This window comes from Miscanthus floridulus, chromosome 6 (assembly GCF_019320115.1).
Source record: "Miscanthus floridulus cultivar M001 chromosome 6, ASM1932011v1, whole genome shotgun sequence".
Taxonomy (NCBI): Eukaryota; Viridiplantae; Streptophyta; class Magnoliopsida; order Poales; family Poaceae; genus Miscanthus; species Miscanthus floridulus.
The window spans coordinates 127,901,086-127,927,255 of NC_089585.1; the positions used below are offsets into that span (position 1 = coordinate 127,901,086).

Consider the following 26,170-nt stretch of genomic DNA (forward strand, 5'->3'; position numbering starts at 1 on the left):
ATCCATGATTCCAGGGAATGCCTCATAGGCTGAATGGATGGTTTTCTCTTCTTTCCTCCATCTTTTCATCAACATCGACCTACATGGCTGCATGATTAGATGATCCAAATGAAGCATGGCATCAGGTATATGTTTTGCTAATTTGCTTTGGAGGTCCATGTTAACTAACCTCGAATGATTGCACATTTGTTTCATAAAAAGGAGTCCAAGTCGATTATTAATATGCAGCTGACCACCCGAGTGACGCCGTTGTTGGTCGCCGTCAAAGCCCCAGCCGCCACTATACTAGTAGGCGCGGGCATGCCGCCGCGGGCCGCTGTGGGAGGTCAAAGCCACCGTGAAGCCGACGAATTTGGAGGAGGAGATCCATGACCCGGGGCATCAGACATGGCCGACACGGCTAGGCGTTGGGCACCATGGAGCCGTGGCTTGCCCTCCCCCTCTGACACGATGGCCACCAGCTCGAGCAGCTACGTCGCCGACACCGGGTGTCCCATCGGGATGATGGGCGAGAGGACCTGGGGCACCTGGGCCATCAGATCCGTGGCGGGGAATGCCGGATCTGGACCCAGAGACCCCGGATCCACCCTTTCTCTAGTCATCTTGCACGCTGTCGGCCGTCCACCATGCTAGAAATCTAGAGCTCAATAGAGGAAGAGGAAGGAAGGAGAGGAGGAAGGGGGAGGGTTGTTGCTGCGGGTAGCCTTGTTGGGCACCGCAGTGGGTCGCCACCGCCGTGAGCCAGGGAGCGGCGGCGGCGGCCAGGGAGCTTCGGTGTGGTGGGGAGTTTCGGCGGTAGGGGCTGAGTCACCTATGTACGGAGACGACGCGGTGTGGGAGGGGGGGCTTGACAGACACATTTGAAAAAGATCGGTAATACAATGTTAAGCATTCTCTTTTTTTATAAGACTAGGTAGCGTGTCCGTGCGTTGCTACGGGATAACTAACAATTTATACTAAAAACACACGAATCGCACGATAAGAAAACAATATTGTTAAATTAAATACCAACGTTAAAGTGATATTTAATTCAAAAGCAAAGTTTATGAATTTAACACAGTCACGGAGTACGCGGCGTCGTAGGCTCACAAACTCTAGAGCTTCCAGAGATTGGGTCGAATCCAACCTAGAGCCTTAGAACCCTACATCTTTTCTTGAACGGGCTTCACTTCGGATGCGCCGGTAGCAATATCAATGATCTCCAGTCAATGGACCAAGTCGTATGGATCCCCATACAATGGCTCAGACATGTAGATTTTGTTCTCCTTGTACTTGGATACACTTGTTACACTGAAGCTTTCATTGAAATATTTAGACACGAACAGTGTCTGATCACCGATGTCTCTCACCCTGGACCACTCCGACGTATGGTCGTGGATGTTGCACTTGTAGATCGCGCTGCTGTAGGTGAAGCTCTGTGTCTCGTAGAACAGTGCTCATCCATGGCACCCACAATGTGCAGCTCACCGTTTGATTCCTAGGTAGCTGCGGTGGTAGAGCCCCAGCAGGTGGACGACAGCGATGGCAGGCAGTGTCGCGGTTGGAAGTAGCGTCGGCGGCGACATTGCTGCTGCAGACGGAGATTTCTCCAGTGTAGTCGATCGCTAAGAACTTGTCTTGGCAGTGGACGATGGACCCCTATGGAGAACTCTAGTTTGGTGTCGAGCAGTGTCCATACGCTGTCGACTCCAACCCGGTAGAACGCGACCTCTATGGAGCACCCAAGCATGGCTATGGCCACACACTCGCGGCCGGCGGCGTCAGGCGGCGCCGAGAGCACGATCTCACTGGAAGAACAGCGTCCCTCATGTCTTCTAGCTTGATGGCTCTGCCTGTGGCATTCGCGTCCCCGTAGCCGTTGGTGGGATGGAGGACCCACCGGCCGTGGACCCTAGACACGTATTCCGATGAGGACGCCGCCGCGACATGTTCGCCTGCTGGCGGGAGCTCAACGCGGGGGGGCACGGGCACCGGTGAATGGATTCAGCAGCGTCACGGACGCCGCCTCATCTATGAGCGTCAGCCACCCACACGAGGAGCCGCACGCCAGCTTGCCGTGCACGTCGGGCAGCGTCTTGGACAAGACCTTCTCCGAGACGCAGTAGAAGCCGACGCGGTCCGAGTCGGGGTCGAACGGGAGCAGCAGGAACGGCCCGAAGGTCGCAAACGAAACGGCGGCGCGCCATGGGGAGCAAGTGGATCGGAAGGACGTCGCGTCGTGGTCTGACGCGAGACGCTGCCCGATGGACTCGAGGAGATCCTCTAGCAGGCCGGATCTCCAGTCAGGGAGAGGTAGGAACCTTATCTTAGGATTGGGAGGCTGAGCCATGGAAGACAAATGACATCAACTATGGTTCACGCAAGAAACAACAAGCGAGGGTGATGAAACACGTGAGCGTGAAACCAAATAAAAGGAGGAAAAAAGCTGCCCCTTTTGCAAATGCAAAGCGAGAAAATAATTAAATGTAGGCAGATTTGACAAGGTTCTCAGAAATGCAAAGATGTTCCTTTTATCTTAATTCTCTTTTTTTCTGTGTTAATTATCTTTCCTTTTGCTCATTGCCATGTATGCTGGTGCATGCAAACATGCAATGTGTATATAGATAGCATAATAATTTTCTACTTCCTATTTTGCCATGATTCCTCTATTACATGACAGGCAATATTCAATCAAGAAGAATGACACGATCAATTAGTAATTAAGATATCGTGGAATCGTAGGCGTGGGCAGATGGACGAACCAAAATAAATATCGCATAAAAAAATATCTATACTTTGTTCATTTTAGTCGTATAAGATGTTAAGCATTCCCTATCTAATAATATAAGGAGAAGCGATTCTCTTCCGGGCCCAGGAAACATTAGGCACCCGTGCCCCCATTCAGCAAACGAACACGTCGCCCTTCGAATCCGACCCAGTTACCAGTTTCCACCAACTTCCGACTTGCAAGCCGATAAGTAGAGAGCCCAGCACTGAGCACACCTTTTATTATCCATCTAGCGCTTGTTTAGTTCCATCAACTTTGCACCTCCAAATTTTGCACAGTACAAGATTCTCCATCACATCGTATCAAATCTTTGAACATATGCATGGAGTATTAAATATAGGTAAAAAAATAACTAATTACATAGTTTGGTTATACTTTGAGAGACGAACGTTTTGAGCCTAATTAGTCAACGGTTGGATAATTATTACTAAATACAAACGAAATGCTACAGTACCGCTACAGTTCAGTTCACTTTTTGATGTCAAGTTTAGGCAACTAAACACACCCTAGTTCAGTTCGTCACCCACAAAAGAGAGGGACTGGAACCCTAATCCCCAAATTCGCCGACTGCCTCTCCCAATTTCCCACAGGCGACGCACCGAATCCCCAGAATCCGATCCCACCCCACCTACATGGCGTCCGGGCAGATCGACTCCGTCAATCCCCCCGGCGCCGCCGCCAACGCCTCCGGATCCCACATGGCATCCGGGTCGATCGATTCCGTCAATCCCCCCCGGCGCCGCCGCCAACGCCTCCCGCCGGCTGGGCTCGATTCTCCTCGACCGTCAGCGGGTCTACATCACCAACGGCAATAGAAGTAACCTGACCACGGCCACTGCCGCATCGAAGGGAGACTATGTCGTATCCGTCTCCTTCTGGATGGCGGAGCCACCGGGTATCTCCTGCTTCTCCGTGTACTGCTACATGCCGCCCCCCGACCCTACACCCCGCGACTTTACTGTTCTGCCTCACGTGGTTGGCGCGGACGGCCGCTTTGTCCTTCTGCGCGCCCAGTTCTACTCCCACTACGGTAAGGATGAGTACTTCATGTACAAGGCCGGCGGCTACGGCGAGTCGCCGTCGCTCGAATGGGTTCCGCTTCCCGACGACGACAACATGGGCACCGCTCTGGGCAGGGTCTCGGAGTTCGGCGTTGTGCTCGGTGAACACAGGGATCATTACCTCTTGGCCGCTCTATGTGACGCCCCTGATGCCCCCGCAGACTATCACCTTCAAATCTACTCGTCCGAGACCAAAGCATGGAGCACTAGGACACTGCTCAATCCATGCCCCGGAGTACGGAAGATTATACCTGATAAGGTGATCGCGCTTGGAGAAGGCTCACTAGGTTGGGTTGATTTCTCATGCGGCTTGGTGGCATGTGACGTGCGTCAAGATCCCCCTGTTGTTCGTTTCATACCATTGCCCGAGCCATTGCCTGGAAACAGAGACAAAGTTCAAGCATCCCTCCCAATCCCAAGAGCTGCTGCAAGGTCGTTCCGGGATCTGGTATGTTTCAGTGGGGTGCTCAAGTTTTTTGAGATGGAGCGTCACATGACTGAAGAGCCTAACGACCCCACCGACAAGGATGTTCTGTACGATTCAGACTTAATCACGTCGCTCAAGCGCAATGGCGTGGATGAGAAGAAGCCCAAGTCAAGGGATTGTTGGAGGGCCGTGACCTGGAGTCGGACGGTTTGCTCAAACTTTTGGCGCAAGGACTGCACTCTTAGTGGTGATGACATCTTGGTCGACGAAACAAAGCATTCGGCATTGGTGTCAAGGCTAAGGGGCAAAGCTTGCGGGAAGTTGACACTCAGTGACCTGTACTCGGCTTTCCCCACCCTGCGCACTGATGGTGACGATATTCTTTACCTCATGTCCGTGGCGGAACCTGATGATCGGAGTGGATGGGTGGTGGCTGTTGACCTCGGAAACAGGACTGTCAAAGCAGCTGTAGCGTGTTCTTTCGAGGAACATGACCCTTCCAACCAAGTTTTCCGTCCCTGTACATTGTCCCGGTATCTGAACATAACTCCAGTTAGTTGTTACCTGCTCGAATCTGAAGGTACCAACATGCTGCTTCCAATCCTTTCCTTCATCTTGTTTTTGTGTTTGGTCCCAGTTGACAACCAGCCATCTGACAATGCCACCATCTTTGTTCGTGCGTTTCCTGCATCTTTGCAGCTCCCTGAATGTGACTGTGGCATTACTTATGAATTTTGCTGTTTCTGTAGGCACTGAAGTCTCGGCATGTCGCAAGATGGTACGGGTGGGGAGCTCTGCCAATAATAGAAAGAATGCATCGGTAAGTATTTTGCATAACTCCATATTTCAAAGAATTGTTTCCAACTCACTCTCTCCTCTCTGTGTGTAGATCCATGCTGTCAGGCCACTTCCACAATTGCTCTACAGGCAAGTTTCTTAGTCAGGGGAACTCCATTCTTTTATAAAGCCTGTGTGCACCAAGCAATGGTCGTGTTTAGTTCATTTATTGTATGTTTTCATAGCTATATATTTGCTAATTAAATTTGATGTGATACTGTTTACCAGGCCAGAGTGTTTTCCACATATTGAAAAGCACCCTGAAATGAAGCGGCTGCGCAGGCAAGTTTCTTCTATTTTATGGGACCTCTGTTCTGTTTAGGCATGTCTGCACCAATGATCCTGTTTAGGTCCATTCATTGCATTCTGATACCTATATTTGCTTATTAATTATTAGTTTTCCCTGATATTGGAGGTATTTTGGTTAATATGACATGCTGTTTTTCAGTATCCTGGCCATGGCTACTGAGAGAACCAAGCGTGCACGAAATGAAGCCCACAGTATTGTTCAGAATGATCATGTTTCAGAAGTCCAACCTGTTCAAACCAATCTGGTATGCATTCCATTTGCCCTGTTCCCCATGTCATTTTCTCATCATCATATGGCAAGATTTTAACTAAAATATGATGTTTCAAACACCGCAGCAATGCGTCAGCAAGCTGGATCAGCCCCTCAACCCTGTGTATGAACAGCAGCCATCACCATCCAACAAGCCGCTCGTTGAGTTTCATCCTCTTAAGGTATAAACATTGGTGATGCTTATGATATGCCCCCATCTCTTATGTGGACTTGTAGTTCTGGAACAGACCATCTCCTCTTTTAAAAGGTGTTTGGTTGGATATATCAAGTTATGTAGATTGGATAAACCCATTCCATTCGTGTCTTGAAACCAATCTATTTTGTTAGGTTCGGAATTAGGATTGGATGATTCACCAACCCACTCCAACCAAACACCCAATTCATACTTCTTCAAGATGCATATTTTTACTAGTAATATTGTCATATGTGCTGTAAAGGTCAATGGATCAAACATGACGTTTTCTGCAATGTCCTAGCATCATATATTTTTTTTCCTGAAAAAAAACATGAGCCGTTTTTAAAATTGAAAGTCTAAAAACAGTTATACCATTCGGATAAATTGAAAAAATCTGAGTTCGTTGTTTGCTATGCAATGCTATACTCTCGTAATATTTGCCGATGTTTCTATTTTTCCGTCATCTTACAATAAAGTTGTTGCCTATGCTTCCAGACTGCCTAGCTATGCTTCAACAAATGAGTTGAAACTAGCTACCTTGCGTATTCAGAGCAACTCCCTGCCTGTAACACGTACCTTATGACACATACTCAGACTATGACACCTATCAACAGCAATTGCAACAGCCTCCCCTTTTCAAGGAGCTGCCTGTCAGTGCATCCGGTCAGTGCATCCGGTGAACAGCCATTTTTGCCACCGCATCAGCTGACTAGTTGTGTTTTAAACTCATAAGGTAAAAACATTGGTGAGAGTTTCGATATACTCTCATCTCCTCTGCAGTCATGTTGTGAACAATATTCTCTTTTATTCAAACTTTTTTGTTTTAGATTGTTATATAATCTTGATGACAATTTTATTCCTGTGGCTTGTCCAAGCAGTATATGTTTTAACAACACAACAACAACAAAATAGTATATGTTTTAAACATAAATTTAAAGATGAACTTGTAGCCGTCTAGAACGGTTTGCTCTCCAAATTCTTAAAAATATTGTTTAATTTAAAATAAATAAGTTGAATGGAACTCTAGAAACCAATAAAGACTCTCTGGAGTTGGGAAGAACCGAGTAATTATATAATCTAGTGGCATATGAGAATTCACACACCAATATTCTCTAGTCTTCTAGTAAGGCTATTCGACCATACTTCTTTGGATTGGTACAAAAATTTCTCTTGCAAGTCTGTATGGAACCTGCTTTGTCTACTATTGCTATTCTTATGCATTGCAAGTCTGTATGGAACCTACTTTTTCTACTATTGTTATTTTTATAGTGCACATGCATTGTAAGTCTGTATGGAACCTACTTTTTCTACTATTGCTATTTCTAAATTCTTATATTGCACATGCATATATGATCCTGTGGGACTAGGTGTCTGAACTAGTGATAGGCTGCTACATTGATACATCTTTCAAAAAGAGTTATCCAGTGGAATACCTTGGTATAGTCTGGAAGGAGGCTATATGAAAACTGATGGTACTTTGTGCTTTAGGATTCTTTGATAGCTTGTCTTGAGGTCCAAAAGGAGACTTTCAGAGGACTTATGGTGATTGTTGTTGGTTTCGGAAGGTTTTCTAAAGACCTCGGATGGGGAGTGGGCAACGGGGGTTAGTACAAATTGGGTTATACGGGTAGTTCGGGTTCTAGGACACATTGTCCGAATTACACAAAATAATTTCGGGTTTCTAGAGTTGCTATCCGAATTTGTGACCGGGTATTCTGAGTTCGGGTCTGGGTATTGGGTTACGAATAATTTGCCCAGTCCTCCGCCACTCCGGCCGCCTCCACGGCAGCTCGCGTCGTTGGGGAGTCGCGGGGGCCGACGTAGTCTGGGTCGAGGGGATTGGGGTAGTCCGCACCGCTGAGTCGCGGTCGCGGAGAAGCCTATTGCGGATTCGCGTGGCGGCGAGGGGTCTGCACCGCTGAGTCGCGGTCGCGGAGAAGCCTATTGCGGATTCGCGTGGCGGTGAGGGGTGGGTTGGCGGCGCGAACCCTCACGGGCAAGCGCGCGCGAAAAAATCTGCGGCGCGCGCGGATGGGGAGAGAGCGAGCACGACCAAAGGCGCTCAAAAAACGTTCTTAAAACTGTCATTTGTCGGCTTGGGCAAGAGCCCCTAGCTGGGTGCCGAGGGGGAGTTTTGGGTGCCCACCCAAATTTTGGGCCCTAGTTTTGGGTGCCCACCAACGGAAAGAAACCTCTCCATTCATTACATGCAATAGCTCTATCAAGTCTTTCTTTTATGTATCCTGCAGCCCTGATGATTCCTCCAAGTGAAGATGTCCATAACGCATCCTAAATCCTCAAGGCCACAATCTTCCAGGGTGTTCCTAAAACGCTCCATGCATGATGTAGCCCTAGGCTACCCCCTTCCTTCTCACAGCCAAAGAGAATTTCCCGCGCGCTTTGGGACATCTTCACTTGGGCCCCGAAATTTGGGTGGGCATCCAAAACTCCCCCTCGGCACCCAGCTAGGGGCTCTTGCCCAATCCCACAAATGACAGTTTTAGGAGCGTTTTTTGCGCGCCTTTGGTCGCGCTTGCTCTCTCCTCATCCGCGTGCGCCGTCGATTTTTTCCCGCGCGCTTGCCCGCGAGGGTTCGCGTCTCCAGCCCACCCCTCGCCCTCACGCGGATCCGCAACAGGCTTCTCCACGACCGCGACTTGGCGGTGCGGACTACCCCGACCCTCGTGACCTAGACTACGTCGGCCCCAACGACGCGAGCTGTCGTGGAGGTGGCCGGGGTGGCGGAGGCCTTGGCAAATTACCCGTAACCCAATACCCAGACCCGAACCCAGAATACCCGGTCACAAATTCGGATAGCAACTCTAGAAATCCAAAATTATTTTGGGTAATTCGGGCGATGTGTCCAGAACCCGAACTACCCGTATAACCTGATTTTTACAAACCCCTGTCGCCCACTTTCCCATCCGAGGTCCTTAGTAAACCTTCCGAAGCCAAGAACAATCACCGTCTCTGAAAGTCTCCTTTTGGATCTCAAGGCAAGCTATCAAAGAATCTCAAAGCACAAAGTGCCATCAATTTTCATATAGCCTCCTTTCAGACTATAAAAAGGCATTCTACTGGAGAACTCTTTTTGAAAAATGTAGCAGCCTATCACTAGTTTAGACACCTCGTTCCACAGGATCGTCACCATGTTCGCTTGTTGGTTTCAGTCAGCCCAAACCAGCCAGCCAACAGTGTTTTCCTCTCACAACAAACCAGCACCAGCTAGTCCAGAAACCAACCAGCGAACAGGCCGCATATATGCATGTGCACTATAAGAATTTAAAAATAGCAATAGTAGAAAAAGTAGATTCCATACAGACTTACAATGCATGTGCACTATAAGAATAGCAATAGTAGAAAAAGTAGGTTCCATATAGACTTACAATGCATAAGAATAGCAATAGTAGACAAAGCAGGTTCCATACAGACTTGCAAGGAGAATTTTTATACCAATCCAAAGAGATTGGGTATGGTCGAATAGCTTTACTAGAGGACTAAGAAAATTGGTGTGTGGATTCTCATATGCCACTAGATTATACAATTACTCGATTCTTCCCAACTCCAGAGAGCCTTTATTGTTTCTGGAGTCCCATTCAACTTGTTTTTAAACAAAAAAAAATTAAACAACATTTTTGAGAATTTGAAGGATAAACCGTTCTAAGCGGCTACAAGTTCACTTTTAAATTTATGCTTGAAACATATACTGCTTTGTTGTTGTTGTGTTGTTGAAACATATACTGCTTGGACAAGCCATAGAAATAGAATTGTCATCAAGAGTATATAACAATCTAAAATAGGAAAGTTTCAATAAGAGGGAATATTGTTCGCAACATGACGGTAGAGGAGATGGGAGTATATCGAAACTCTCACCAATGTTTTTATCTTATGAGGTTAAAACACAACTAGTCAGCTGATGCGGTGGCAAAAGTGGCTGTTCACTGGATGCATTGGCAGATAGCTCTTCGGAAAGGGGAGACTGCTGCAATTGCTGTTAATAAGTGCCATAGTTTGAGTGTGTGTCATAAGGAAATGTGTTACAGGCAGGGAGTTGCTCTGAATACCCAATGTAGCTGGTTCTAGCCCATTTGTTGAAGCATGGCTGGGCAGTCTGGAAGCATATGCAACAGCTTTACTGTAAGATGACGAAAAAATGAAAACATTGGCTAATATTACGAGTATAGCATTGCATAGCAAACAATGAACTCAGATTTTTCAATTTATCTGAATGGTATAACTGTTTTTAGACTTCAATTTTAAAAATGGCTCTCATGTTTTTTTTTCAGAAAAAAACATATGCTGTTAGGATATTGCAGAAAACGTCATGTTTGATCCATTGACCTTTACAGCACATATGACAATATTACTAGTAAAAATATGCCTCTTGAAGGAGTATGAATTGGGTGTTTGGTTGGAGTGGGTTGGTGAATCATCCCATCCTAATTCCGAACCTAACAAAATAGATTAGTTTTAGGACATAAATGGAATGGGTTGTAGTAGCTGTTTCGCACATGACATTCTGATCATAGGCCATTAACGGTAGATTGTGGTGAAAAGGAGAGTTGTAGTAGATGTTTCGCACATGATGTTCTTCCCAAATTTGAGGTGAAATGGTTAGAGGAGGAGGGATGCTGGGAAAAGGTGGAGAATACGTGGACTGAAGCTACGGAGGCTGGGGATGTTAATGTGATTCAAATACAGAAGAAATTTTTGGGAGAGCCGTGTCATCGGCCGTGTTGCTTCTTGGACTATGCGGTGCTGCCGGTCACCTGGATGAGCCGGTCGCCGTGCCACTCCTCCACGACACCACCAGGCAGACGTGGAGGCGGGCTCGACGGCGCTCGGCGAGGCGGGCGTGGAGGCGCTCGTCGTCGGTGACATGCTCCTTGTCCTCCATGAAGTCATGGTCCAAGGCAAAACGTGTAGCTCCTGGCGCTTGGGCTCCTAGTCCTGTGAGCAACCATCGGCGCCTAGTAGTACTAGTACTAGCAAGCAAGAAAGCGAAGCACCAAACGACGCGAATTAAATTGAGCGGAGCAGCGGCGCCTTGGGCCTTGTTTAGATGCAAAAAAAAATTTGCAAAATGGTTACTGTAGCGTTTTCGTTGTTATTTGGCAAATAGTGTCCAATCATAGTCTAATTAGGCTTAAAAGATTCGTCTTATGGATTTCGTCTAAACTGTGTAATTAGTTTTATTTTTTATTTATATTTAATGCTTCATGCATGCGTCCAAAGATTCGATGTGACGGGGAATGTGAAAAATTTTGCAAAATTTTTTGCAAACTAAACTGGACCTTGTTCCCATGCGCATGCAAAATAAATGAAGGGTAGAGTAGTTCAGATTGGAGCAAAAAATACAAAACGACATCCTTTAGGCTCCTCAGGTTCCAAGGCTCCAGCGACATATATTTGGAAACCGGAGGGAGTAGTTGATTAGAGTAAAAAAGACTTTCTAATTACAGAACTTCCTTCGGTTTTCTAAACGACGTCGTTTTAGACAGTGACATGGTCTAAAAAAACAATTTTAATTGTTACTTTTTGCTATAAAATATAGTTAATATATTGAATCTATTTACATCACTTTCATATTTACAAACTCAATCCAACATAATGTATTTATAGCTAAAGTTTAAAATATTTGACTTAAGACAACCTTAAAACGACATCATTTACTAAACCGGAGGGAGTACACGAGAAAGCTAGACCAAGTCTGAATTATGGAAAGGCAAATCCAGGCTTTGCCAAATCCCTCCTCGAGCCCATATGTCCTGATGCACAAGTACTGTATGAAAAGCAGCAGACTTGCTAGATGTGACCCACAATCCATTGACGCTACTCCTACCGTGATGTCAATAAAACCTGGTCAGCTGGTCCAACACAAGCCAAACTTGTTAGGCTTGGCAACTACACGCACCGTAGGTCGCAGCACCAGAAGGCAGAAGCGCCATATAAACGCCAGGCCTTCACTGTGGAAATAGGACGCGAGGCAGGATAGCCTCGGTGAGGTTGACGTCGATGGGTGCACGGATCACCCGAAACCTCCACCGTGGCTGCTATTCCTCGCCGGAATTCTGTAACGCAGAGACCGGGCACACGTGTGTCGTGTGGTGGCCGTCGCTCCAGCAAATATCCCTCCTCCCTCGTCCTCCCCGGCTCCTCCAACAACTCCCCTGTCGTTCATCGAACACGAACACGACCATCTTTTCCCCGCGCCCGCGCCTGGGCAGGCGCGCAGTGCCGGCGTGCCGCTCACCAGTGCCCCACCTTCCTCCGTCTCTCGACCAGTCGACCTCGTGCAAAGTCAAAGGCAAGAGAGGGCGTCACACGGCTCACCTCGCACTCTGCCACCGCCATGCGGGCCCCACAGACACCCAATCCCCGCATGGCAGTGACAAGCACTAGCAGCTCTTCTGGCCTAATCAGAGTTTCATAAAACACCTTTGGGTCACCATTCACCAGCAAATATTTTAAAATGGGTTTTTTTTGGAACCACGAGCAACTCCAAGAGACTAGCTATCCCTTGCCATGCAATCCAATTTAGAAATTTTGATGTAAAATAGGCCTCCAACAGCGGAATTCTTCCCGTCCGAACGTTCGGACCGGAGCCGTCTGCCGAGTACGGTTCCTGCGCCCGCGTTCACCGAGCACCAGTTCTGCGCTCCTGTCCGCGCGACCACCACACCTGCAGTTGGGCTGCTTCGCTCCCGTCCACGCGAGAACCACACCTGCAGTTGGGCTGCTTCTTTGACTTTTTCTCTAGGCCCAGTAACAGCAACATGCGGAGCAAGCAGTGCATGTGTCTAGAAACCCAGATACGTTTCTTTTTTTTCTTATATTTGTTTTTTGTTTTATTACGTTGCCTTTTTTATCTCTATTTATTTTCTCTTTCTTTTATTTCTTTTTTCTTTTACTCTAATTTTTCTTTTGATTCTATTTTTCTTTTTCCTATGTTCACCCATAGGTTGGTATGTTTATCTTTTTTCTCTTTCCTTCCTTATAGGAGTATTTCTTTTTCTTTTTCTTTCTCGTGTAGTTTTTTCTTCTTCTCATTTTCTTAATCTTTTTGTTTTTTCTATTTTATTTATTTTATTTATTTTTTTTCTTTTTGTACTATTTTTTATAATTACTATATGAACTATTTTTGTTTTTATTTTAAAGTTTTTTCATTTCATGTGTTAGATAAGACACATATATCATATAATTTTTAAAATTTTCTTTTTTCCTTTCTTATTTAAGTTATTCATTGATTTTATTTTCTATATATTTTCATTTGTTATTCATGTTTCTATGTGAAATTTTTTACTTAGTTATTTACTCTAATTAATTACTTTAATATTTTATTGTATTTTTATTATTTATTATTTATATTATATGAGATACATTTGATGTTCACGTAGTATATATACGATGTCCTATGATGTATTCTGCAATGTTCACATATTATACATACGATGTTCTATGACATATTATGTGATGTTCACATTGTATACATACGATATTCTATGATATGTTTTTAATGTTCACATAGTATACATTTGATGTTCTATGACGTATTTCATGATGTTTTATGTAGCATCATACGATGTTCTTTGTTGTATTTTGTGATGTTCACCTAATATATACTTTTCTATTATGTGTTTGTGATGTCCATGTTATATATATGTGATGTTTTATGATATGTTTTATAATGTTCCCCATAGTATAATGTGATGTTTTATTTTGCTTCGCTCTTGCTTTGCTCTAAATTTTATTATTTTTATTTATATTTATGGTATTTATTTATTGTTATTGTTTATATATATATATACTTATAGTCTTTGTTATTATTTTTATTTTTTGTGGTTATTATATTACCAATTCAATGAACCTATAACTAGAATATTGTTCTCGTAAATCGAGAACATTTTTCTTATAAAGGCAGAACATTGTTTTTCTGAACTTAGAACATTGCTTCTACTCAATAAAAAAATGTTTTATCTTCACAAGATAAATGTCCGTTATAAAATTTTATCTAAGTATATCCATATGAGATCTTGTTTTGAAGGATTTATTGCAAGAAACATAATGGTATAATCCGGATTTAATTTGGATGTTTACTTTAACAGTTATGACTTTTTAAAACTTGTGCATATGTTTATGTAGGCATATTCTCAGTGTGTTTTCCTTTTCAGAGCATGCATGCATGTGAAGGAGCAGTTTTCAATAATTTTTTTTTGTGGTAACGGTTCTATCACGTGATCTATCCACGGCAAATAAAGGAGTCTGGAGCGCGCGCGCTCTGGTAGCCTCGGCTTGGCGCGGACGGGAATGGCGTGGGAATTATCGGCGTGCGGATAGGAACCAGCTGGAGCGTGGGAAAAATCATCGGCACTGGATTAGGGTCTAAGCGACCGAACCCTAACACGCCCCGATGAGGGAGGCCGGCATCGGCAAGATTCCAGATGCACGAGTTCCGTATGTGTGGCTGTTTATCCAATTCCTTTACGGATGGGAACCAAACAAAATCAGTATTTGCTTAATTTGGTTCCATTTGCAGTGTCTTCCATTACTATTTGCGTTTATATTTATATGATGCAACCAAACAACACCTAAGTTATCTACCATTATTATTATTATTATTTATTATTATTACTAGCAAAAGTGCCTTGTGCGTTGCGACGGGTTGTCCACATTCACCATGTTGCTCTTGTCGTTCACCGACCTCCACGCTTACGTAACACCTGGTATCTTACACTAGAAACTGTCTCGCCTTATGCATGGTATGTTTGTAGTACCCGCTACTACTCTGCCGTAATGAGTGTAAATGATATTTCTGAGTTGAATTGGTGCTCTTACGTACTTGAATGGTTCCTTTCTTACACTTCAAAGTACAAGAAGAGTAAATTCAAGAAATCTGGAAGCCCATATGGTGGATGCTGCCATCTCTTATTTGCAAACAGAAAACTGCTTGTTATTTAGAAGATACTGATTCAGATGAAGAGCATAACTGGGACAGAAATGTTCTGGGTGAGTTGGAGAGGAGAATTAGTAAAATAAGAAAGGAGCTAGAAAGATGTACAAGAGGGCAGCTGAACCAGGAAAATGTGAATCGGGAGCATGTCCTGCGGTACAGATTAGAGAGATTAGAAGATCAACTCCATATTTATTGGAAACAAAGAGCTCATAGGACATGGCTCACAAAAGGAGACCGTAATACAAAAAAATTTCATGCAAGTGCATCCGAGAGGAAGAGAATAAATTATATAAAAAAGCTTACATGGAGATGATGGTGCTGTAGTGACGGGGAGGAGACTAAAACCTTTTATCATTAACCACTACAAAAATCTTTACTCTTCCTATGCAGATCAGAGAACCGAAGAAATTCTCAATTGTGTACACAGAAGGATCTCAAGACATATGAATGAGACCTTACTTAGAACTTTCACGGGGGAGGAAATAGAGGAAGCCTTGAGGAGCATTGGCGATCTGAAAGCCCCAGGACCAGACGGTATACCTTCAGTGTTTCTACAAAAGGTTCTGGTCCCTGGTGGGTGATCAAGTCAAGAAAGAAGTCATAAGTGTACTGAATGGAGCTCCCATGCCGCAGGGCTGGAACGACACCGTCATTGTGCTCATCCCCAAGGTAAAAAATGCAAAGAAACTCAAAGATTTGCGTCCTATCAGCTTGTGCAATGTTTTATATAAATTAATTTCCAAAGTCCTTGCGAACCGTTTAAAGAAAATTTTGCCGGATATCATCTCTCCCTCGCAAAGTGCCTTCGTGGCTGGAAGATTAATAACTGATAATGTTCTCCTTGCATATGAGATGACCCATTATCTAAGGAACAAAAGATCTGGCATAGAAGGATATGCAGCAATCAAACTTGATATGAGTAAAGCCTGTAACAGAGTCGAGTGGCATTTTCTGGAGAAGATGGTGGAGAAAATGGGGTTCGCACGGAGGTGGGTAGAACTGGTTATGAAATGTGTGACCTCTGTAAGCTATAGAATTAGAATAAATGGGGAATACACTGAATCTTTTAGACCGCAACGCGGACTTCGGCAAAGAGATCCCCTATCGCCATATCTCTTCATCCTGTGTGCGGAAGGCCTTTCTGCTCTTATTAAAAACGCAGAGGAAAATGGCAGCATTGAAGGAATTCGTATTTGCCCGGGTGCCCCTTGTGTCAGCCATTTATTCTTTGCAGATGATACTCTAATGCTGATCAAAGCAACAACCTCAAGTGTTTATTCCCTGCAGCATATTTTAAACCTGTATGAGGATGTGTCAGACCAAATGATAAACAAGGACAAAACCTCTATTATGTTCAGTCCTAATACACCAACACATATGAGGGATCAGGTACTGATGGCATTGGGAACTAGCCAATCTGCTAATAATGAGAAGTACCTTGGCCTGCCAGTATATATTGGAAAATCAAAGAAACGTATGTTTGAGTATACTAGGATCATGCCCGTGCGTTGCAACGGGAATAACCACCTAATCTTAGCTATGCTCACGGAGATCGCCTTATCCATGCCGCCGCTGTCCCACCCGCGACGCCAATATCTGCACGCCACCAGTTCTCCAAGAGTCAAACCACATATATTTTGACGATAGGTAAAGTGCCCGTGCGTTGCAATGAGAGAAAAAATGACATCATGATTCAAGTTTACGTGGTTTGTACAGTTAAAAAGATACTTTAATTGTGATATCCACAACTTTATAAAGGATGAACAATTAGAATATATAACTCAAGTTTTTTTCCCCATGCTGAGATCATGTTGCAGTGGGAGAACATGAAGGATTGTTCGTGTGCAGCAAAGATAGATAACACAATAACAAAAGCTATGTATTTAGAAAAGTCAAAACTACTTACAAGTTAAAACAAAGAGAGTAGTAAAGATCTGATCACATGTTTCTGCAATGGAGTAGATCCATGATCAATACAAATTTCAATGAAAACTCCATTCTCTTGCGTAGATTGTCTCACCCTCCTACACCGTAAGGAAACTTTTAAATAACATGCCTCTTAGTTCAAATATAAAATTGCTATTTTCTACAAAATAAAGAATTTCAAGGGTTAAATTAATATATAAATGCATAAGGGATGTCACATTTAAGCCATAATTAAATTTGTGATACGGTCATGGAACATTAATCATAGTTGAAAGAATAAACACTTGATTGTGTACATTGCACTCAAATTTACGAAAGCTGCATCTAAAATTCTAAATGGCTAGACTGAATAAGGGAAGTCCATAGAACTTGAACCTAAATCCTTCATGCAACTCGAATATAAACTCTTGTACATGAACGAAGGCAGTGTCCCATACACGTCAGGAACAATATTTGCAAATGCGGGGGAGGCAAAGCGAGAGGGAGTGAAGGGAGCTAGTTTTGACAATTGTCAGGCTTTTTAGGAGTAGAGATAAAACAAGATCTTGACCTTGGCTGCAATCGTGAAAAGAGATTAGAATTCTGAGAAAAATAATGTTAATGAACAAGTACCCCTCTATAACTACAAAGAGGAATATTTCACCATCTCCTTGAGTATCTTCCATAATCCTAAGATGATGCACTGCTAGCAAGCTGTAGAATCCAAAGGTGAAGATGGACTTCGCCTGGAAAACAAAGATGGCAGAAGCATTAGGAGGTGATAACTGATAAGGAAATAAGGAAAGACAGTAGAATGGCAATAGCAATGGAAATCGGTCACACTTTTTCTCATGAGTGCATTAAGGTTATTCTGACCAAAAGAGAAAAAATCATGCTGCTACGAAAGCACAGTAGCAGCATAACAGAAGATATCACCTAAGTTGTTTAGATTGCATTGGAGATATCAACTTTGTGAACTGCAATCTTTTTCAGATTCACATTCAAACTAATACAATATATGAGACAATAAAAATGCACAGCCATAAACATACTATATATGACAGTTTCTCATCATATATAAATACTTCATATATGGTGTATATTTGGTTTCTTCAGCTCTTGTCGGGATCAGAACCTAGAAGTACCTGGCAATATCAAAGCCATATCTGGATACTGACTGATAAGCCTTCCTGAGTTCCTTAGAAAAATAAGGAAGTCAACCCATCATAGGATAATTTTCATACACATGTAAATAACAGTGGCACACTCAAAATTACTTTTGGTCAGAAGATTACGGTAACTTTGTTTTCCATTGGAAAAAGACATGGTGCTATATTACTTTTGGTCAGAAGATTACAGTATGTTCCGAGTGACAGCTCCGGCGAACTGAATGACATTAGGGTGTCGAACCTTCTCCATTATAGTACAGTCAGTTCATGCCTGAAAACATAATTGGTTGAACACAGATATTTGTTTCAAAAAAAAAGCTGGGCACAGATATTGGCATCTTACAGTCAGATCCTCCGCCGCTGATCCCACTGCGGCTCTGGCTCTAGCTCCGGCTGCGCCACTGGTTCGTGTCCATGGACGACTCCACCTGAATGCATCAAATGCAGAAGTGATTTCAAATGGTAGATTAAGGTGAAAATGGCCTGAAAATGGAAATCAGAAATAAATGTTGCCTCACATAGATAACATGAGTAGTAGTGAATTTAGATGGTTCTATGAACCTGATTTTCAAACTTCAAACATTTGATTCTCAAACGTCAAACATTTGCAAACCGGAGGGAGTACGAAGAACACTTGTTACGACATAAAACTTGGATGACCATTGATTAAGCTACAACCCATTTATAGCCACTAATGAAAAGTTGCTTCTCCTTAGTACGAAGAACACTTGGAACCCTCCTCATGAAGCACTGGAAAAAAACAAATAAAAAACATTTAACACGGTCAGTATAAATCTCTTCTCATCTATTGTTATTATACAAAAATTGGAATAAGTCCGATCAAAATTAATTTTATTAAACTGCAATTGTACTTGGGATTACGAGGTGAATAAGTCCGATCAAAATTTATAATTTATAAAACTGCAATTGTACACAGGATTAGGAGATCGATGTCTTGCATATGTACACTTCTTTTGTGTATCTATTTACAGAAGCAAGAAGAATATAAAAACATAGATGTTCTACCTATCCTAGGCATCCACTTCAAAAATATTTTATCAATTAGCAGATCATAGTTCGAGAATCATCAACCCAGTAGTACATGACTTCAGATTTTAGCAAAAGCAAACAGCAACCACATGAGAAGAGTGACAGGAAACAAACGCTCACCTTGCGTCCGCTTTGTGTGCGTATATGGCCGTTGGCCGCACCGCCCGCTGTCCTGGCACGCACACCCGGCCGCTGGTCGCGCTCCCCATCCACCGTGCGTCACCTTCGCCTTGGATTGGAGAGCGCCGCCGCCGAGTGACCGACTGGATCTGAGTGCCGTGTGCGTGTCTGGCCGCGGGGAAGGACGGTAGCGACAGGGGCTCTAGCAATGGTTTCGGCCGAGAAGTTGACTGCGTGTCTGCGTGTGTCATATGCGGGGAAGGAATGCACGCGGTGATTGAAGACGGGATTGCTGTGATTGAGGAGTAATTGGTGATTGATTTTCTTTCCATTTTGCTGGATGGATGACGAGAGAGCCGGAGGCTGCTATCGCGGGGAAAGCGAGTGGGAATTGATCTTTGCCTTTCAGCTGCGGCTATTATGGGGATTGAGCTGATCGTATGGAGCGAGTGCGTGTTGTCTTCCTGATCTGATCGTATGGAGCGGTTTTGGTGTCGCACCTGTGGATGAAATAGTTATGAATGTTTTAGTTGTAGAGATTAAACAAAAGATATGGGCTAGGATTCAAGGTTGGCAAGAGAAACTCCTCTCAAAAGCAGGAAAGGAAATTATGATCAAAGCGGTGGCACAGGCCATATCATGCTTTGATCTAACAAAAGGATTGTGTGACGAAATATCAGCAATGATTGGGCGATATTGGTGGAGTCAACAAGATAAAGTGACAAAATTCATTGGGTGAGTTGGGAAAAGATCACAAAATCAAAGAAGGTTACCGAGATTTGCATGTTTTCAACATTGCCATGTTAGCCAGACAAGCATGGCGACTATTGGTATGTCCAGAGACACTGTGCACTCAAGTTCTTTGTGCTAAATATTTTCCTTTGGGGAACGTACTTGAGGCAAAACCAAAGGGAGGAATTTCATATACATGGCGGAGTATACTGAAAGGTGTACAACTTTTAAGGAATGGCATAATCTGGAGGGTTGGGAATGGAAATTCTATTAATATTTGGAGGGATCCATGGATTCCTCAGAGATACAATGAAGGTTATTACTCCAAGGGGTACATCCATCCTGCATAAAGTCTCTGAATTGATTAACTCAATCACAGAAGATTGGGATGAACAACTTGTGCGGGACACATTTTGGGTGGAAGATGCAAATATAATCCTATCCTTACCACTATCTGTGCAAAGGGAAGACTTCCCAGCATGGCATCCAGATCCAAAAGGAAATTTTTCTGTCAAATCTGCATATGCTTTAGGAAAAAAGATTAGGGACCATCAAAACAATAATGGCGGTGTTCGGCTGAGCTACAAGCCAGCTTGTTCGGCTTCTTTTTTTCAGCCGGAGCAGTGTTTTTCTCTCACAACATTCCAGCATAAACAGTGTTTTCCAGCCTGAACAGTGAAACATTCATACCAGCCGAACACTGCCATGCTTCCTCCTCAGGTTCTGTAGGAAGTGGATTTGATTGGAGGAAAATATGGAGGCTGGATGTTCCAAATAAAGTTAAAATGTTTGTATGGCGCATGGCTCATAATTCTCTACAGGTGAAACTTAACATTGCACGAAGGGGAGTGGATCTAGACACTCTATGCCCAGTGTGTTCGAGGTTTGATGAAGATTCAGGTCATCTCTTTTTTAAATGCAAGGAAGCAAGACATGGCTGGCAGTTGCTAAACATGGAGGACAAAAGAATCATGCTGATGGGAGAAACCTCACCTAAGGCGATGTTGGAGAAAATATGGGAATTTGACAATGATTTCCAATGTAAAATAATTTGGATTTTGTGGTGCTGGTGGTCTGCACGTAATAATAAAGTAAATTCTGGTGAAAGGATGAAAACTGCACAGGAAGTTGTTAATGATGTTTGTTTCCATTTTCAGGCATGGAGAGACGCAGTTCATTTGGCCAAGCAACCTTCAGCACTTCCTAACAAGCCAACGTGGAGAGCTCCACCTGAAGATATGTACAAAATTAATTGCGATGGGGCTTTTATCCCAGGTTCAACTAGTGCTGGGTGGGGTTATGTCATTAGGAACCACTTTGGTGAGGTGGTTGTGGCAGGAGCTGGTTCGGAAAATTGTTTGTCAGCCCAACATGCTGAAGCCACTGCTTGTTTGAAGGGGCTAGAGCAGGCAGCTGCATTAGGAATGGATCGTGTTATTTTGGAGACCGATGCAGCTACCGTTGCTAAAGCTTTTATCAGACCCAACTACGGATAGATCAGTGATTAGAATTCTGATGGCTGAGATCAAAACTCAAATGTTTTTTGAGTTTTCTGCATGTATTATTTCTCATGTACCCAGAGTTTGTAATGTTGTAGCTCATACCCTGGCGGCCATTGGCTCGAACTGTAGGGAGGGTCCTCTGATGTGGCAAGATCATGTACCAGACTCTGTAGCTTTGTTGGTGGCCGGCGATTTAGCCGGATCACGTGACTAATGAAAATTTATTTCCCCTTTTCAAGAAAAAAAAAACCCGACCTGCAACTGCAACCGGTCGCGGAGTACGGATGACTCGGGATGCCCACGTCCGTGCCGGGCAGCTGAACCACGCGATCTGGGCGATGCCGATGACGCCAGACGTGGCCGTTTGGGGCCTGCTGCTCTCCGGGCGCTGGCTGCATGACGTCGTCGAGTTGGGCGCGCACGCCGCGTGCGAGGCCGTGCGGTGTGAACCCGCGCGACATCGGCACATACGAGCTCGCGGCCACCGCGCTGGAACGTGGCGGTGACCCCCGGCCCGGGCTGCGCGGCATAGGCGTGAGGGGCCGGATGAGGGACAGAATTCTTCCCGTCCGAACGTTCGGACGGGAGCCGTCCACCGAGTACAGTTCCCGTGCTCCCGTCCGCGCGAGCACCGCACCTGCAGCTGGACTGCTTCTTTGACTTTTTCTCTAGGCCTAGTAACAGCAACATGCGGAGCAAGCAGTGCATGTGTCTGGAAACCACGTTTCTTTCTTTTCTTTTTTTTCTTATATTTCTTTTTTATTTTATTACGTTGCCTTTTTTATCTCTATTTTATTTTCTCTTTCTTTTATTTCTTTTTTCTTTTACTCTAATTTTTTTATTCCATTTTTGTTTTTCCTATGTTCACCCATAGGTTGGTATGTTTATCTTTTTTTTCTTTCCTTCCTTATAGGAGTATTTCTTTTTCTTTTTCTTTCTCGTGTGGTTTATTCTTCTTCTCATTTTCTTAATCTTTTTTGTTTTTTTCTATTTTTATTTATTTTTTCTTTTCTATTTTTTCTTTTTTTGTATTGTTTCTTATAATTACTATATGAACTATTTTTGTTTTTATTTAAAGTTTTTTTCATTTCATGTGTTAGATAAGACACATATACCATATAATTTTAAAATTTTCTTTTTTCCTTTCTTATTTAAGTTATTCATTGATTTTATTTTCTATATATTTTCATTTGTTATTCATGTTTCTATGTGAAATTTTTTACTTAGTTATTTACTCTAATTAATTACTTTAATATTTTTATTGTATTTTTATTATTTATTATTTATATTATATGAGATACATTTGATGTTTACGTAGTATATATACGATGTTCTATGACTTTTTAAAACTTGTGCAGATGCTTACGTAGGCATATTCTCAGTGTGTTTTCCTTTTCAGAGTATGCATGCATGTGAAGGAGCAGTTTTCAATAAATTATTTTTTTTGTGGCAACAGTGCTATCACGTGATCTATCCACTGCAAATAAAGGACTCTGGAGCGCGCGCTCTTTGGTAGCCTCGGCTCGGCGCGGACAGGAATGATGCGGGAATTATCGGCGCGCGGACACGAACCAGCTGGAGCGCGGGAAGAATCATTGGCACTGGGTTAGGGTCCGAGTGACCAGACCCTAACACGCCCCGACGAGGGAGGCCGGCATCGGCAAGATTCTAGATGCACGAGTTCCGTATGTGTGGCTGTTTATCCGATTCCTTTACGGATGAGAACCAAACAAAATCAGTATTTGCTTAATTTGGCTCCATTTGCAGTGTCTTCGATTACTATTTGCATTTACATTTATACGATGCAACCAAACAACACCTAAGTTATCTACCGTTATTATTATTTTTTATTATTATTACTAGCCAAAATACCCGTGCGTTGCGACGGGTTGTCCACATTCACCATGTTACTCTTGTCGTTCACCGACCTCCACGCTTACGTAACACCTTCTGTGCTGGTATCTTGCACTAGAAACTGCCTTGCCTTATAAATGGTCTGTTTGTAGTACCCGCTACTACTCTGCCGTAATGAATGTAAATGATATTGCTGAGTTGAATCGGTGCTCTTACGTAATTGAATGGTTCCTTTCTTACACTTCAAAGTACAAGAAGAGTAAATTCAAGAAATCTGGAAGCCCATATGGTGGACGCTGCCATCTCTTATCGGTAATGTCCAAAATCTGAACAATTCCAATAAAGTTTTATATTTCTTTGGATTTACAATAAAATTACATTTTAATTGAGACTGCATTTCACTTTCTTTTGCAGATTGCATACCTTGAATTTTTTAGCACTTCAGAATTCAATTTAGGACTACATTGTCCAAAAATACATGTATGGTCATCTACAATTGTTAAAGCAATGACCCTTCTTGATTCTACAGAAGATGATCATAAAAGCTTTGGTAGATTACAGGTGCTAGTACTGATGTTAAAACGTTTTGTATTATTTATATTCATTTCCTATTTCTCAATAATTTTTTTTCACAATGAATAATCAGAACGACTGTTTCAATATTCTATACTTCATTATCATAAAACAAGTGCAACTAGAATACCTGCATCTTTGAAAATTATATGAGCAGAACATGATGTTCTACAACAACTCATTACATGTTCTGCATTGTATATTTTGATGTTCCCTTTCAGTAAATAAGATTTTTAGTGTATTTTATCATCAAAAAGATTTCTGCATGCACTTCATTACTATGATTCCATGATTTAGTTTCAGATTAATTGAAATTGGAAATCATATCAAAAAATTTTGTATTATAACATTTTTATGCATATGTATGTTAATGGAAGGAATCTATTTATTCTTTACAGTTGAAACATTTATGTTGTACTCCCTTCAATGATTGCTACTCAAACAAAAGTTCACCAGATTCTTTTATCAACTTCATTCAATCTATGGTAACAGATACTACATGTTCTGATACAATAAACAATGTAAGCACTGAAACTTGTGTTACAAGTTTGCTTGCATGAACATACACACTTTTTCTCGAAAATCTAATATCATGTTTCAGTACATATTATTGCAACTTTGAGCCAGTACAAGATTTTTCTGAACTTCTCCAGAAGCTAAGGGATTCAGTTCCACAATCATCGTTTCCAGGCATATGTACATCAATTCGAAAGGCTGTTCAATCTCTATGCCAACAAATAACTTGAAACAGAAAACTGCTTGTTATTTAGAAAATACTGATTCAGATGAAGAGCATATTTCCAAAAGCATTCTTGAGCATTCATCATGTGATAGAAGTTCACCTACTTTCTTACCATCCTATGAAGAAACATTTTATTTCTTGAATAATTTCCATCAAATGCCTCATCTTCCAATTCTGGATTCAACATATCAATGTGGTTTGGTTGATATTTCTTCTAAAGGATTCAACGATATATACAACCTTCATGCAATGAAACTTTCTGAAGATTATATATATGAAGATTTTTCAAATGATGCAATTCCAACCTTTGAGGACTTGTTTTGGAAAGAAATTTAATCTTGTCAACCAAAGATTGATATTCCAGATACTACCCTTGTAGATATTATCAAGTTCATTCAGGATGATCTTCATTCCCTCATTTTAGAAGGTATGTCAACTTATTGTAAAATTTATGCAAGATGATAATTATTAAGTAATTACAGGTTATTAATAATAACTGGTTTGTAATGTTCCTTCACCACATTTTAGATGTTCCTTCTTGATTGTCTTTTTGTTCAGATTGTCTTTATAATGTTTCACATACCCTTTCATGTTTTCTTATTATGTTTCCTTATATCATATAGGCTGCTTCAAACCAAATAGGTCATTCGTTAACTCAAAAGTACCTCTACTTGATATCATAGACAGTTGTCAAGAATATGATTCTAGGTCACAGAGTCTTGGAACTAATCAGATGGTCAATGAGGCAGAAATAGCACATGCCAAAAACTTTCAACAACCTGGAGCAACCTCTGAAAATGTTGGAGAGAATTTGACTACATTTCATAATGAGGAAAATGTTGCTCAAATGAACACTCTTTCACAGAAGTCAAAAACTCCATATGTCCCACACCAACCATCACCACCTATGAAAGAATCTGTTGCAATTGCAGTCAGTTCTTCTGTTCCAAGTCATACATCAGAGGCAGTCAAAGAATGTGTTGCTTCTAGAGAAAAAGATGCTGCAACTAAAACACAATGCAATCAAGTTGAAGTCAGTCGTGATCAGAACATTGTTGACTCAGTTATGCAGAGACTCCAGAAGCCACACATTCCTGTAACCCAAACTTTGCAGCAGACATCACATATTTTACCAAGAAAAGACATGGAGCACAATATTCAAGAAGAGAGAGATACAACATCAAACGAAAATTCTCTTCAGAACAGTACGAAGCAAGGGAAATTTTATGGATTGTCCCTTAATGAATCATTATCATTTTTCACTCCAACCTATCAGTGTCCAAAAGAAAATGTTGATTTCCCAAATTTTGATTTTTTGGCAAAATGTATCAGTTATATTTAGATGAAGATTATGATAGTAGTATACTCAGAGGATTGAAGAAGAGCTTCAAAAGCGCTCAACAAATGATTCTTGAGGAAGGTGTCAAATTGGATAATTCAAAGTCTGATTTACTAGAAGCATCTTCGAAGCATGCTGACATTACAAAGAATATTCTAGCTGGTTTAGATCATTCTCAGAAAGGGCATATAACCAACATGGAAACAAATCAACTGAAAGAAACAAATGAGTCTCCAGAAGATCAAGGCAGGATCATTCAACTGATATTTAGTAGTGACATAGAAGAAAAATTCTTCCATCTTGTGACTGATAAGATAGTGAGAAACGAAAGAGGGTAATATCTCATGTCCATGGAACATCTATATTTTATTTTTAGGTTGCAAT

General features: G+C 42.4%; 1 protein-coding gene and 2 long non-coding RNA genes across 5 annotated transcripts; 1 reads left to right on the top strand and 2 right to left on the bottom strand.

Annotated features, from left to right (window-relative positions):
* The first annotated feature begins 3,508 nt into the window (after positions 1 to 3,508).
* Positions 3,509 to 14,084, top strand: LOC136459552 (uncharacterized). Its single transcript, XM_066459395.1, has 7 exons — positions 3,509 to 4,835; positions 5,005 to 5,075; positions 5,145 to 5,182; positions 5,321 to 5,374; positions 5,541 to 5,646; positions 5,738 to 5,833; positions 14,019 to 14,084. Exons 1-7 carry the CDS (start codon positions 3,647 to 3,649, stop codon positions 14,067 to 14,069), a joined length of 1,605 nt encoding a protein of 534 aa, XP_066315492.1. The 5' UTR covers positions 3,509 to 3,646; the 3' UTR covers positions 14,070 to 14,084.
* A 1,619-nt stretch (positions 14,085 to 15,703) lies between these two features.
* On the bottom strand, positions 15,704 to 16,800 carry LOC136459553 (uncharacterized). Its single transcript, XR_010760222.1, has 3 exons — positions 16,707 to 16,800; positions 16,328 to 16,396; positions 15,704 to 16,081 (listed from the first exon to the last, which is right to left on the bottom strand). It is a non-coding gene; the product is annotated as an uncharacterized lncRNA (long non-coding RNA).
* Positions 16,801 to 16,813: 13 nt separating this feature from the next.
* Positions 16,814 to 19,413, bottom strand: LOC136459554 (uncharacterized). Of its 3 annotated transcripts, none has more exons than XR_010760225.1 (5): positions 19,045 to 19,413; positions 18,436 to 18,624; positions 18,218 to 18,302; positions 18,063 to 18,145; positions 16,814 to 17,451 (listed from the first exon to the last, which is right to left on the bottom strand). It is a non-coding gene; the product is annotated as an uncharacterized lncRNA (long non-coding RNA). The 3 variants fall into 3 exon arrangements; XR_010760224.1 differs by having other exon boundaries at positions 17,851 to 18,145; XR_010760223.1 differs by having other exon boundaries at positions 16,814 to 18,145.
* Positions 19,414 to 26,170: the final 6,757 nt, after the last annotated feature.

Excerpts from the sequence above, each read along its gene's own strand:
- LOC136459552 (XM_066459395.1), top strand. The coding sequence starts at position 3,647 with ATGGCGGAGCCACCGGGTATCTCCTGCTTCTCCGTGTACTGCTACATG. Across the intron at positions 5,076-5,144 it reads ATAATAGAAAGAATGCATCG|ATCCATGCTGTCAGGCCACT; the intron begins GTAAGTATTTTG and ends CTCTGTGTGTAG. Across the intron at positions 5,834-14,018 it reads TTGAGTTTCATCCTCTTAAG|AGCATGCATGCATGTGAAGG; the intron begins GTATAAACATTG and ends TTTCCTTTTCAG.